Source organism: Pseudorasbora parva, chromosome 14 (genome assembly GCF_024679245.1).
Source record: "Pseudorasbora parva isolate DD20220531a chromosome 14, ASM2467924v1, whole genome shotgun sequence".
In the NCBI taxonomy this organism is placed as follows: domain Eukaryota; kingdom Metazoa; phylum Chordata; class Actinopteri; order Cypriniformes; family Gobionidae; genus Pseudorasbora; species Pseudorasbora parva.
The window spans coordinates 20096151-20109789 of NC_090185.1; the positions used below are offsets into that span (position 1 = coordinate 20096151).

A 13639-nucleotide genomic window follows, 5' to 3' on the forward strand; every position below is an offset into this window, starting at 1 on the left:
TGTTATGATTCGTAAGAAATGGGCACATTTATCTTTGTATGGTGAAATTCTGCAGGCAAAAATTGTGAACATTTCCAAGCGGATTTCACATCCGGACTCTTAAAGGGGTTAGCTCACCCAAAAATTTAAATTCTGTCATTAATTACCTCATGTCATTCCAGACCTGTAAGACCACCGTTCATCTTCGAAACACAAACGAAGATATTTTTGTTGAAATCCGATGGCTCAGAAAGGCCTCCATAGGCAATAATATCATTTCAAACTGCTGAAATCACGTGACTTTGACGATCTGAATCATGAATCGATACGCTGATTTATAATTCTCCGAGGCTTCAGGAAAAAGTGTTTTGAAATCGGCCATTACTATACAAGTTATTTAGTTGTTGTTTTTTTGCGCACAAAAACTATTCTCGTCGCTTCATAAAATTATTGTAGAGCCACTATAGTGAGATGGACTTTGTAAAGACGTCTTTAGTGCCTTTTATGGGTCTTGAGAGAGGAAATTACATTGGTGTCAATGGAGGCCTTTCTGAGGCATCGGATTTCAACTAAAATATCTTCATTTGTGTCCCGAAGATGAACGGAGGTCTTACGGGTCTGGAATGACATGAAGATAAGTAATTAATGACAGAACTTTCATTTTTGTGTGAGCCAACCCCTTTTAAGCCTGAATTTGACCTATATAATTGGCTTGGAAGTGGAATTCATACATCATTTGCAGCACTTGACAATGGACCTTCTTTGGCCGTGTAGTTTTGCCAAAGCTTCGCTAATGTGACCACAACATTAAACATTTTGTTCAACTTCACAAATGAACACAACTTTGATGAAATCTGAAGCCCAAATACAACTGCCAGAAGTACAAATCTAAAGGCAGACTATGAACGAACTACACCACGGTCGCATGACTTCAACATCACCACAATTAAGCTTCTGACAACTTTTTCAGTCTTTATTTAAAAAACACTTTCCCTGGAACTTTGAGTTAGGATAGTTTGAAAGAGTGTGATTATAAACTCAACAAAGCTGTGGAAGAAGACCAGAGAATAGATTAGAACCCCAATTAGCTTCATGTTAGCAAGACATGTAAAGGCTTTAAAAACAATCACTGATGTATTTTATGTTATAGAATAAAATGTGAAAATATCTTGAGCTTGTGTTAACCACAGACTTATTTCAGAAATTTAGCCAAAAACCCAATTAAAAAAAAATCCATTGATTTCAGGGCTAAAATGCTCACTTGTTTCTGGGTTTTGGCCTACAAAAATACATAATCTCTGCAGCACTCTATATGACAAACAAGATGGGACGACAGATATGGTCCCAGTTATAATGCAGTAAAATACTAGGGAGAATACCACGCATCTATCAAAAACATTGACTCCCATGTCCCAAGCTGGTAGAGTAATGCTGTTTGCTGGTAAGTATGTTTGACAGAAAGCAACCCCTGTAGCCTACTACAACATGGAGTAAATTTGGTCTTGTTAAGCCTAGTCAAAACAAGACCAAAAGACTGTTGTAGGACTTGCAAATGTCTTTGTTAAATTTCCCAGATGTTGGCATTAGCATCCATCAAGTCTCCTGACATGTTTGGGTGCCAAATCACTAGAAGTCACACCAAAGTCATCACTGTGTGAAGTTTATTCCAAAAAATGTTTTTAAAGTTTACATATGGGGCTCATCCCGTATGGATTTGAACGCAAGTTGATACTGGATTTGCATGGTGTTTAAATGCTAATGTGCGTGTCTAATGAAATCTCCTCACGTGAGGGCTTTGCCATGGGGGACAATGTGGAAAAAGGAATGTGGTTATCCTAGTTTTTGTGGTGGGGGCAGAGGTCTAGCGTGCATAGCTCTCTGTTCACATGTCACCATTGCCGTGGACTCACACCCCCTTTCTCAGCCAATCACAGCCATGCTGTGGTCAATCCCATGGCAACATTCTAGGATCTCAGCTGGTGGTCTGTACCTCCAACCTCAACAATAATAATCAAAACAACGACTGCTCAGTTTTCTGGCCATGTGAGATCCCAGTGACATTCAGATACTGTAACCAAATTGAGGCCAGTATTTACAAAGCACTACCTCTGTGAAAGCATCCACTCAAAGATATCTAAGAACCATTGAGGGTCAAAATGTAATGAATTTGTTGATATATCAGAGAATACCTCGGTGAAAAGACCAACACTGGTCTGGTGGGATGAGTTTTGTTGGGTTACACCAGACCCCATTGTTAAGTCATACTTGAACTGGGACATGGACACAAATTGGTAAACAAAAGTCAGTGTTATCATGTTAGAGTAAGATTTCAAAAGGGTAAAAAATATATATTTCCACTTAAAGATAACTACATCTTATAAATAAAATGTATATTGATATATACTGTAAATATATTATGAATATTATATATTATATATATAATCATGATATTAAATTATTATTATTAATATATGTTATTTTTTTTACAAACCATGCCTAAAATAAATACTAAAAAATAAATTGGAAAATAAAATAATAATAAATAAAATAAAAATAAAAATAAAATAGTGGGGGCAACACCAAATAAATAAATAAATATATTATGAAATTATCAAAATTAAGAGCCATATATATATACTATAAAAACTGAATTTGATAATTAGATGTTATGAAATTATGTAAAATTAAGAGGCAAAAATACTTATAAAACATAAATAAATACATAAAATAAATAGAAACATATAACAGAATCATCTAGCAATAAATAAATCCTACTGTCTCCAGTAGGCTTCATAACTAACCACCAGCAGTTCCATGATCAAGCTGGACCATGCTAGTTAGATCAGTATGAACAAAGGAATTCATGCTGTTCATTTACGAATTAACTGATCATTGAAGACAGGAGATATCCTATTTATGACATTCGGGATCTTGTTGATGTCCAGATTAAAGAGAGTGACAGCTGAGGTCATGTCCTGTCATGTAGAGAAAGTTGCTAATGCGGAATGCAGTGTTCATTGTGTTTGGGAATGTTAATTACTGGGCCAGTTTAGTGGTGCTACAAATAAACCAACAATACAGTTATTGCTTTGGTTAAAAGAGATTCTACTGATATACTGTAAGAAGTCTTTTTTTTACTTTGTTGCATTACTGTATGTTAGTCTGCTTGTACAATTATGTAGACAACTCAATTGTGTCTGCTCATACAATTACGGCAGTCATTGAAACCAAATATTTGACCAGGGAGTTTTGAAGTTCCTTATTAGTAAATCGGTCCATCCGTTTCTCATAAAACTCTCAAAACTGTACATGCAATTACACATAAACTCCCAGGAAGGTTGTTTCTCTGAATTTCACATGAGAGTACATTCTTTCCTAGAAGTACTTCCCAAAGAACCACCACTCCACACCCAGACCCCCACCATCCGCACCGCAGTTCTTCAATAGGCTGTCTAGAGTTTGAGTGATGTTATCAGATAACTTTGTTTCAATATCAGGTGGTGTCAAGGACAACTGTGGATAGAGGTCACATACCAAAGGCCTAAAATGACATACAAGCTCAGTTGGCCACCATTGAGTATAATAATATTCTTCCACGTGACAGTTGTTGTGGGCGTCAATCAGGCGGTTTTGTGATACTGTTCCCGTCTAGAGCAGATGGGCTGAAATATTACCTGGTTTTCCTTCCCAGGCCAGGCCAAGAACCCCGCTGAAGTCTCTGTCGGTCAAGAGATAAGAAAGGCAGTAGTCGCTCCAGTTCATCTTGGAAAACAGACTCAAAAGCTTCTCAGGCCCAATGTGAGTCTTGCCCAGAGGACTGTTGGAATCTTCTTCTGTGGCGACCTGAAATTATCAATCAGTTTTATGTTAATCCAGACCACTGTTGCCAACTTCTTTCGATGGAAAGTAGCTAAAGCCTGCTTGAGAAGTTGCTAAATGTCGCTAGATGATGCCACAGACCTTAATCAGGTTAGACGCTGTGAATGAAAACAAGGCTTTGATAGACTCCCAGTCTTTACAATGGCACGCACTGTATAAAGGTCCTAGATTGTGTAATTTTCACAACTTTTAAATTTCACATTTAAGAATGGCCTTTTATTGAGGCCAGCCTAAGGCATAGAGTACTTGTGCAATAATCATGTTGTCTAATCAGCATCTTGATATGCCACACCTGGTAGGTGGATGGATTATCTCGGCAAAGGAGAAGTGCTCACTAACACAGATTTAGACAGATTTGTGATTTGTGAACAATATTTAAGAGAAATAGGCCTTTTGTGCACATAGAAAACGTCTTATACTTTTGAGTTCAGCTCATGAAAAATAGGGGCAAAACAAAAGTGTTGCGTTTATAATTTGTTCAATGTAAATATGGCACTATCCTGACTAAGGACTTTGCACAATTTAGTATAATTGCGACATTGTATTTGCAGTCTGCCTAATTTTGGCACATTATATCTGTTTTCTCTCTTAATCCGTGCTCACATGCTGTATTCTTATATTATATACACTGATCAAGCATAACATTATGACTTTTTTGTTTTGGACCCGCTTTGGCTGCAAAAACAGCCCTGAGCTGTTGAGGCATGGACTCCTTTCTATCAGAACCAGCATTAACTTCTTGAGCAATTTGAGCTCCAGTAGTTTGTCTGTTTGATCGGATCACATGAACCAGCCTTCGGACCTCACGTGCATCAATGAGCCTTGGCCACCCATGACCCTGTCGGTAGTTCACCACTGTTCTTCCTTGGACCACTTTTTATAGATACTGACTATTGCAGACCGGGAACACCCCACAAGAGCTTCAGTTTTGGAGATGATCTGACCCAGTCGTCTAGCCATCACAATTTTTCCCTTGTCAAACTCACTCAAATCCTTACGCTTGCCCATTTTTCCTTCTTCTAACCCATCAACTTTGAGGACAAAATGTTCACTTGCTGCCTAATATATCCCACCCACTAACAGGTGCCGTGATGAAGAGATAACCAGTGTTATTCACTTCACCTGTCAGTGGTCAAAATGTTGATCAGTGTATATCCAAAATCTCCTATAAAGCAGCTATAAAACTATAAAAATATTTACATAAAAATATTTTTTTATGTTTTTTTTTTTTAAAAATTATGTAATATTTTTACAAATTTAAAAAAAAAAAAAAAAATTATGTAATATTTTTTAATATTTTATATTTTTTTAAAAACTATAAAAATATGTACATATTTTCTGTCAGATAAGTATGATATGTTATCCAGCAGTACAAAGATTTGTCATTAAGTCTGCCAACACTGATCTAGATAAAAAATGTTGATATGGATTAAGTCATGAGGACAGTGAAATAAACACTTAATGGCTAAAATGATACGTGAAAAGGCAAAACAAGGTGAGGAAACAACTTACAGCGAGGAATTTCACTTTGAAGTTGACCAGTTCTATGCCGTCAAAGTCAGCTTTGTCATAAATGTCGTTTACTGCTTTCATGTAGGAGGCGACCTACAAAACACATATTGCATTAAGCTTATGATTAACTGATTTCTTCATGTATTCTTGACGCCTTATTAGACAGAAATAGCGACTGATAAACAGAATGACAGACAGATTCATTTTGCCACAGTAATCTTATCAAATTGTTTGATCAATTGAGACACTCTTCTTAAGAGCTTCAGTTGCAACAGTGAATTCTCCAGACAATCTCTTGCCTCAGTCACTGTCAGTGGAATGAGGCACATTTCGCCTCTGAGGGAATGAAACCACTCCGGGGTAAAGTGTCTGGTGAAGAATATAAGTGACAATCTAGCCACTGTTCCTTACAATGAGCAGGCCAAGACCAATATATTAGCACATAGCACGGGGTGAATATGGTAATGTGGAAGAACACTGTGACATGGCACACAGCTGGAGTACCTACACAAACACTTCTGAGTCTGAAAAAGAAAACAACTCAAGTTTATCTAAATACACATACATACAGTATGCCTAATGATAATACTAATTATAAAATCTATAATCTGCACTCGCTTGTGTCGTAATGAATTATATAAAAAAATATTTAGCAAAAGCATATATCAATAAATTAGATGTTTCAGATCAGCCATCTTCAGTGAGTCATATGTGGGGGGAAATGTGCAGTGATTCTTTATTTTTTTTATTTATTATATTTAAAAGGATTGTTAAAAAAAAATAATTGTGGGATTTTATTATACACACTACAATTCAAGAGTTTGGGGGTCATTAATTAATTTGAAGGAATTGAATAGTTTTATTCAGCGACAACACATTCAATTGATCAAAAGTCATATAATGTTACAATTATTTCTTTTTCAAATAAATGCTGTTCTTTTGAACATTATATTCATCAAAGAATCCTGAAAAATGTATGACAGTCGCCACAAAAATATCCATTTAAGCACAACTGTTTTCAACATTAATAATAATAAATGTTTATTGAGCAAATCAGTATATTAGAATGATTTCTGAAGGATCAAGTGAAACTGAAGCGTGGAGAAATGTTCAAATTCAAATTCAGCTTTGCCATCCCAAATATACTAAATATTAACACAGACACACATACATAGTATTTAAAATAACTGTATAAAATTGTAATATTTCACAATATTACTGTAGTTTGGTCAAATAATTGCAGCCTTGATGAGCATTAGAAACACAAAAAATATTTTTTAAATATTATTGAGCTTTGAACGGCAGTGTATTTTTTTCGAATCAAGCATTAATCATTCAAATAGCAAAAAAATAAAACAAAGAGGCATGGTCATTTAAAGGGTGTTTTTCAGTTATTTGTTTGGCAGCAACATTGCTTTTCAGGAATATCGTACATGCAGTGATTTGGTAAAACAATAAAACATCTCCAGCTGTGAACAGTAAAACAAAAACATTGCGTAACCTTCAAAAATAATATTCAGACAATGGGAACTACCCCCAAATTAAAAGCTCAGTGACCTAAGGCATAAAGCAGGCGTCCCGGAACACAGCAATCTGGAAAACTCGTCAGCTAAAAGATAACAAATGGTTACTTTAACTTGTGGAAATCCTGTATTTTATCTTCAGCATACAAACGTTACATAACATTACGTTCTACTAAAAGCAGCTTCAAGACCTTTGTTTTTCACAGCTATAGTAAAGAACTTGGCTTTGGGCCATTGGTGACACACAATCCCACAATTTCGCAGAAGTCTCCAGTGGGATTGAGGAAGGAACATGCTGTGAATCCCACTTCAGGGAGATTGGGTATCGAAGGGGGGCAAAACTTTAGAGTCAACAGGAAAAATATTGTGCTTCTCACCCTTTAGATGTTGAATGAATCTTTTGAGCACTATGGGAACTCACCTGAGCCACCACAGCTTCAACACTTCCAAAGCGTTTGTAAAAGCGATGGTCTGCATGGAGGTGAAGAAGACAGCTGGTTTTGGACTGGTCGACCTTTCGCTTTGACCTGGAGACTGATACCTGTTGTTTGAGAAGGCGTAAAAGAATGTAAGGAGAAGGTTCACATCTGGTTTTTCAATCCTGCCACCGAACAAGTGCAAACGATGTGTTGTAGTAAATATGTGCTTAAAATATAACCGAAGCGTGTTATCTGATTTAAAAAGACGGTAGGCTGTCCTTGCACCCATTTTGGTTAAATGACAACATGGCTTTAACCCAACCAGCACCTTCAAACAATAGACAGATCGGAGAGATAGTACTCTCGTCCATGTAGTAGCTTGGGTCGCTTCTTAAAAACAGGACTTGGTGGTAGGGCGAAACAATCGAGCGACATTATGAAACGTTGATGCACTAAAAAAAAATTACTTGCACTGTTGTTAGTTCCACTCAAATCATACTTGTTCACATTACTTAAAAAAACTCTTGTAACTAAATTAACTTAAGTTTACAGAGTTGCTTCTACTAAAAATAAGTATTGTCAGCTTTACTTAATAAGTGTTTGGGTCAACTTAACATTGTTGAGTGAAATTAAACTGGTCAGTGGATCTGTAGTTCCCAGCATGCTTTGCAAGGGACTGCATTAGGAGAATACATTTAGGGATTAAAGTGTTATTTTATGTGTTTTTCAGTAAAAGGAAAATGTTTTTAGTGTATGTTAGTGTTTAATGTTCAGTTATGTTGGACATTTATTGGCGTTTCTGTAATTATGGTTACCATCATGCACAAGAGTGTTTCCTGTGTTTAGGCTGTGGGCACTTAAAGGGTTAGTTCACCCAAAAATGAAATTGATGTCATTAATGACTCACCCTAATGTTGTTCCACACCCGTAAGACCTCAGTTCATCATCGGAACACAGATATTTTATATTTTAGTCCCAGAGCATATGCAGTCAATGCCCACTTTACTGTCCATGTCCAGAAAGGGAATAAAAACATCATCAAAGTAGTCCATGTGAGACATCATTTGGTTAATTAGAATCTCTTGAAGCATCCAAAATACATTTAGGTCCAAAAATATCAAAAACTATGATTGTATTCAGCATTGTCTTCTCTTCCGCGTTCCCCCAAAAAGATTCAAACGGTGTGAATCGATCAATGATTCGGGTCACCAATGTCACGTGATTTCAGCAGTTCGGATCGCGTCAAACCGGCAAACTGCTAAAATCATGTGACATTGGCAACCCGATGCATTGATCGATTCACTGATTCATTAACCGTTTGAATCTTTTTGGAGAAACACGGAAGAGAAGACAATGCTGAATAAAGTCGTAGTTTTTGTTATTTTTGGACCCAAATGTATTTTGGGTGCTTCAAGAGATTCTAATTAACCCACTGATGTCTCATATGGACTACTTTGATGATGTTTTTATTCCCTTTCTGGACATGGACAGTAAAGTTTAGTCCCAGAGCATTGACTGCATATGCTCTGGGACTAAAATATAAAATATCTTAAACTGTGTTCTGAAGATGAACGGAGGTCTTACTGGTGTGGAACGACATTAGGGTGAGTCATTAATGACATCAATTTCATTTTTGGGTAAACTAATCCTTTAATGGATGGACATCCTGTGCTCAAAAGTTATTTATGAAATTTGTTTTTAAACACTCACTTGCAGAAGTAGTTAATCTAATAAGGTAAATTAAATCGATATATAACGTTCACTTAAAGGTTTACTATGCAACTTTCCATCCACTAGAGGTCGCCCATTCAAAACAAAGGCGTAGTTTGATGATGCCAAGTTTGAGCGCAGTATCTTGGGACATGTGGTCTTCACCTCACAGCCGGTGGAAAATAGGACACGAGCAGAAATCATGTTCATGGATGCGGTTATTAACGTTACTGTAGAGTGAAGCAGAGCAGGGCCGAGTTTTGTGGAGCTGAGCACGGCGCGCTGGAGCGATTGTTATACAAACACACGGCTCACAAATACCGGGACTTTTATTGGGCAGGATGGGACCCAGTCGCCAGGCGCCCGCACTTCCGGTCATGATTATAAGGTAAAGCAGCTCTGTTTATCATATTAGACACATTTAAGTGTGCTTAAAATTATGTTATGACGTTACTCTGTGCGTTCGCTCGGCGCTGCTGTGACATGTTCACACTGCTAAGAGAGAAGCGTTTCTGCCAAATAAAACTGAGGGTAACGCAGATATGACGCAAATGACAGGTGACTCCCTCAAACGCTATTCTGACACATCCCAGGTCCTTGGTTAAAATAGCAATTTTCTCACAATTTACAAATAGTTGAAACATTTGGGATATTGTAAGAACTCAACTGAACAAATTATATAACACTGGCCTAGTGGTTTTTGGATCTTTTACTGCAAAAATACTACATAGTGCACCTTTAACATAAACTTTTATAAATGTAACATAATTAAGTAAACTACACATATAAATATTATGTAACAGTGACAAATTCAAATGTTTTGTATTACTTAAAGAAATGTTGTCAGCTTTACTTGACATTCTTCTGTTCATATAACTAAATTGTTATTTGTAAAACTTACTCAATATAGTTGCGTGGAACCACTTGATGCTGCTTTTTTAAGTAAATTCAACAAATACATTTTTTGAGTGTGTAATGGCAGCCGATTTCAGAAAGTTCTGAACATCTGATTTCTGAATTATTTCTAGACTCAGTGTAGCTCTTAAATAAATTATTTGGGAATGTAAGGACAGACTGTGTGGAGGTGAACTGCAAATGAGGTGAAGTCATGTCTGACCTCTTGGTGGTTTTGGACAAGACGCTGGAGCCGCTCGGCACCACAGAAGCCAACATGACCACCTCTCAAGGGAGAGCTGTCTGGAAAAAAAAATTAAAGGGTTACAATATGGGAGTCAACTACCAAGGAAATGGGAAACAAGGGATAAAAAAGTTGTAATTAACAGTGTTGGTAATTGTTACTAAAACTGAAACTATTACAAATCATTTTCATGAATTAAAATTAAGCTGAAATAGGATAAAACTAATCGATGCATTTTTTTTTTTTTTTAACTAAATGAAAATTAAAAATGTTGCTTTAGCAGCTAACTGAAATAAGTTGAAGTACTAAAATTACTTAAACTAAAACTGAAATAAATAAATTAAGACTACATAGAAATATAAACAACTAATAAAAATGACAAAAGCACAAGTAAAATTATTAAAAGATAATTAAAAATTCAATATAAAGCTGAACATATAAAATGAACAGCAGATTCAAATATTAATAAATACTATAATAGCATATAAATAATGCTAAAATTACATTGGTAATGTAGAATGTTGATTTGATAAGAAAAAGGAATGCATTCATTCAGTGGTTTCTGGCACCCTCCTAATTTTCTTTAAAATACCTTCATCTCAGATAAAAAAACAAGGTTTTTTTTCATAAATATCATACATTTTAAAACATAACTCAGTGGGCCTCATTCATGAACCACAAACCAAATGTGTAATTCACCCATGAAACTGATTTTAATGTAGCATAACATAAGATTTATGTAAGTATGGTTTTATGAACAGTTTGCACAATGAAAATTCTTCTGTTTGTGCATCATGAATAAGGCCCAATATATTCCTTATTGGTGTCCTGCGAAATACAGGACTAGATTATACACAGACAATCTGACAAAGATTGCAAAAATCTTGGACCCGCTTGTACAGTCTTGAAATTATGTATTTATTGCAAAAACTGACATGCTTGCTCAAGAGACTTGAGTGATTGTATCTTTTCTGACCTCTGTTGAAAACCCTCATTGTGACATAACTGCTAACTGCACTAAACTTTGGTAGCCATGATGCTAACTTGCACCTAATAAAAGAAAAGGTATAAAAAAGTACAACTTTTTGTTTTTTTGTTTTTCTAATTGTATCACTGTCTTGATTTAAAAGGAAGAACATCATTTGTAAATTGTTTGGTGAAAACAATGGGCTGGCTGGACCATGCAAAAGTGTTGAAGGGTGGTTGCCAGTATGTTGCTAAGGTGTTCTGGTGGTTTAAGCGCATTGTTGAGTGATTGCTTGAGTCTTCATGGTGATTTCTAAGTGGTTTCTTATTGGCCCAAATCAAAAGTGTTCAGCCTCAATTCTAGCTAACAGTAAGTCAATTGTTTGTTTCGCCTATTTTATCGTCCGCTAGACAAAGAAAGTCAGAATGGTAAGAAACATAAAAGCAAATGGGTGTACAATATGGGTTATTTAGTACATACAAAATCCTACAGTGCTCCTAAAGTCTTAAAGGTGTCATGAACTGGCTTTTTTTTTATTCTGTTGTCTGAGGTCTGAGGTTTGAGGCTCTCTTCCGAACGCAGGGTTTTGATGGGCGTGACACACTGCAGACTTGGAAGTCAACGCCCATGACTCGGATTGGAGAAGATTCACATATTTAATGAGCTTCAGCTCCGCTGTCAGTTCAGTTCACATGAGGGAGGGATTGATTTGAAAGCGGCAACCGGAATGATTCTCTCACAGGGATCGTAAACGTCTTTATCCACAATGGTAACACAATGATTTATTTCTCACCCACCTGCGATTGATTGGAATATTATTTTTGTATTACTTGGCCTGCCCAATCGGTTGATATAAGCGTGAACTGCACGCACACGGTATGCGGTATAAAGGTATGTTCTGTTAGACACATTTTCATAATTAAAATGATCTATAACAATGAAATATTATTACATATAAAAACATGTTTTACTCACATAAGTGTGCTGCACCATTCCTGTCGGATCTAATATAGAAGGCAAAGCACTGTGTTTTAATCTCAATATGTCTGCAAATCCAGCTCGACCTGAGACTTGTTTAAAAATGATTTTTCAGTGAAATTAAGTGAACATACAGTGATGAAAATAAGTATTTGAACACCCTGCTATTTTGCAAGTTCTCCCACTTGGAATATCATGGAGGGGTCTGAAATTGTCAGTGCATGGGCACTGTGAGAAACATAATCTAAAAAAAAAAAATTCCAGAAATCACAGTGTATCATTTTTTTTTTACTATTTATTTGTATGATACAGCTGCAAATAAGAATTTGAACACCTGTCTATCAGCTAGAATTCTGACCCTCAAAGACCTGTTAGTCTGCCTTTAAAATGTCCATCTCCACTTTATTTATTATCCTAAATTAGATACACCTGTTTTAGGTCTTTAGCTGCGTAAAGACACCTGTCACCCATACAATCAGTAAGAATCCAACTACTAACATGGCCAAGACCAAAGAACTGTCCAAAGACACTAGAGATAAAATTGTACACCTCCACAGGGCTGGAAAGGGCTACTGGGAAATTGCCAAGCAGCTTGGAGAAAAAAAGCTCCACTGTTGGAGCAATCATTAGAAAATGGAAGCTAAACATGACTGTCGCTCTCCCTCGGACTGGGGCTCTATGCAAGATCTCACCTCGTGGGGTCTCAATGATCCTAAGAAAGGTGAGAAATCAGCCCAGAACTACACTGGAGGAGCTGGTCAATGACCTGAAAAGAGCTGGGACCACCATTTCCAAGGTTACTGTTGGTAATACACTAAGACGTCATGGTTAGAAATCATGCATGGCACGGAAGGTTCCCCTGCTTAAACCAGCACATGTCCAGCCCCATCTTAAGTTTGCCAATTAGCATTTGGATGATCCAGAGGAGTCATGGGAGAAGGTCATATGGTAAAAAGCATATCAAGGTTCTGGCGTGGCCTAGCCAGTCTCCAGACCTAAACCCAATAGAGAATCTTTTGAGGGAGCTCAAACTCTGTGTTTCTCAGCGACAGGCCAGAAAGCTGACTGATCTAGAAAAGATCTGTGTGGAGGAGTGGGCCAAAATCCCTCCTGCTGCAGTGTGTGCAAACCTGGTGAAAAACTACAGGAAACGTTTGACCTCTGTAATTGCAAACAAAGGCTACTGAACCAAATATTAACATTGATTTTCTCAGGTGTTCAAATACTTATTTGCAGCTGTATCATACAAATAAATATTTTTAAAAAATCATACACTCTGATTTCTGGATTTTTTTTATTAGATTATGTCTCTCACAGTGAACATGCACCTATGACAATTTCAGACACCTCCATGAGAGAACTTGCAAAATAGCAGTGTGTTCAAATACTTATTTTCTTCACTGTACGTACATCTTCCCCACGTGACCTGGAACTTCTTTAAAAATAAAGTTCAACCACTCATTCCTAATATTATGATCCGAAGGAAGCTTTTGCAGCGACTGTGTTCTTATTCCAGGAAAAGTGAAATATCTTG

At 36.7% G+C, this 13639-nt stretch overlaps 1 protein-coding gene across 1 annotated transcript in view; it reads right to left on the reverse strand.

Moving 5' to 3' along the window:
• si:ch1073-396h14.1 (disintegrin and metalloproteinase domain-containing protein 10) overlaps positions 1–13639 on the reverse strand; it is a 30887-nt gene that overhangs the window by 8368 nt on the left and 8880 nt on the right. Inside the window, exons 5-8 of the mRNA XM_067415769.1 lie at positions 10140–10219; positions 7315–7434; positions 5371–5463; positions 3654–3822 (exon numbers count right to left, since the gene is read on the reverse strand). Of these exons, the coding sequence (XP_067271870.1) occupies positions 3654–3822; positions 5371–5463; positions 7315–7434; positions 10140–10219 (462 nt within the window). The remainder of the gene's footprint in view (positions 1–3653; positions 3823–5370; positions 5464–7314; positions 7435–10139; positions 10220–13639) is intronic.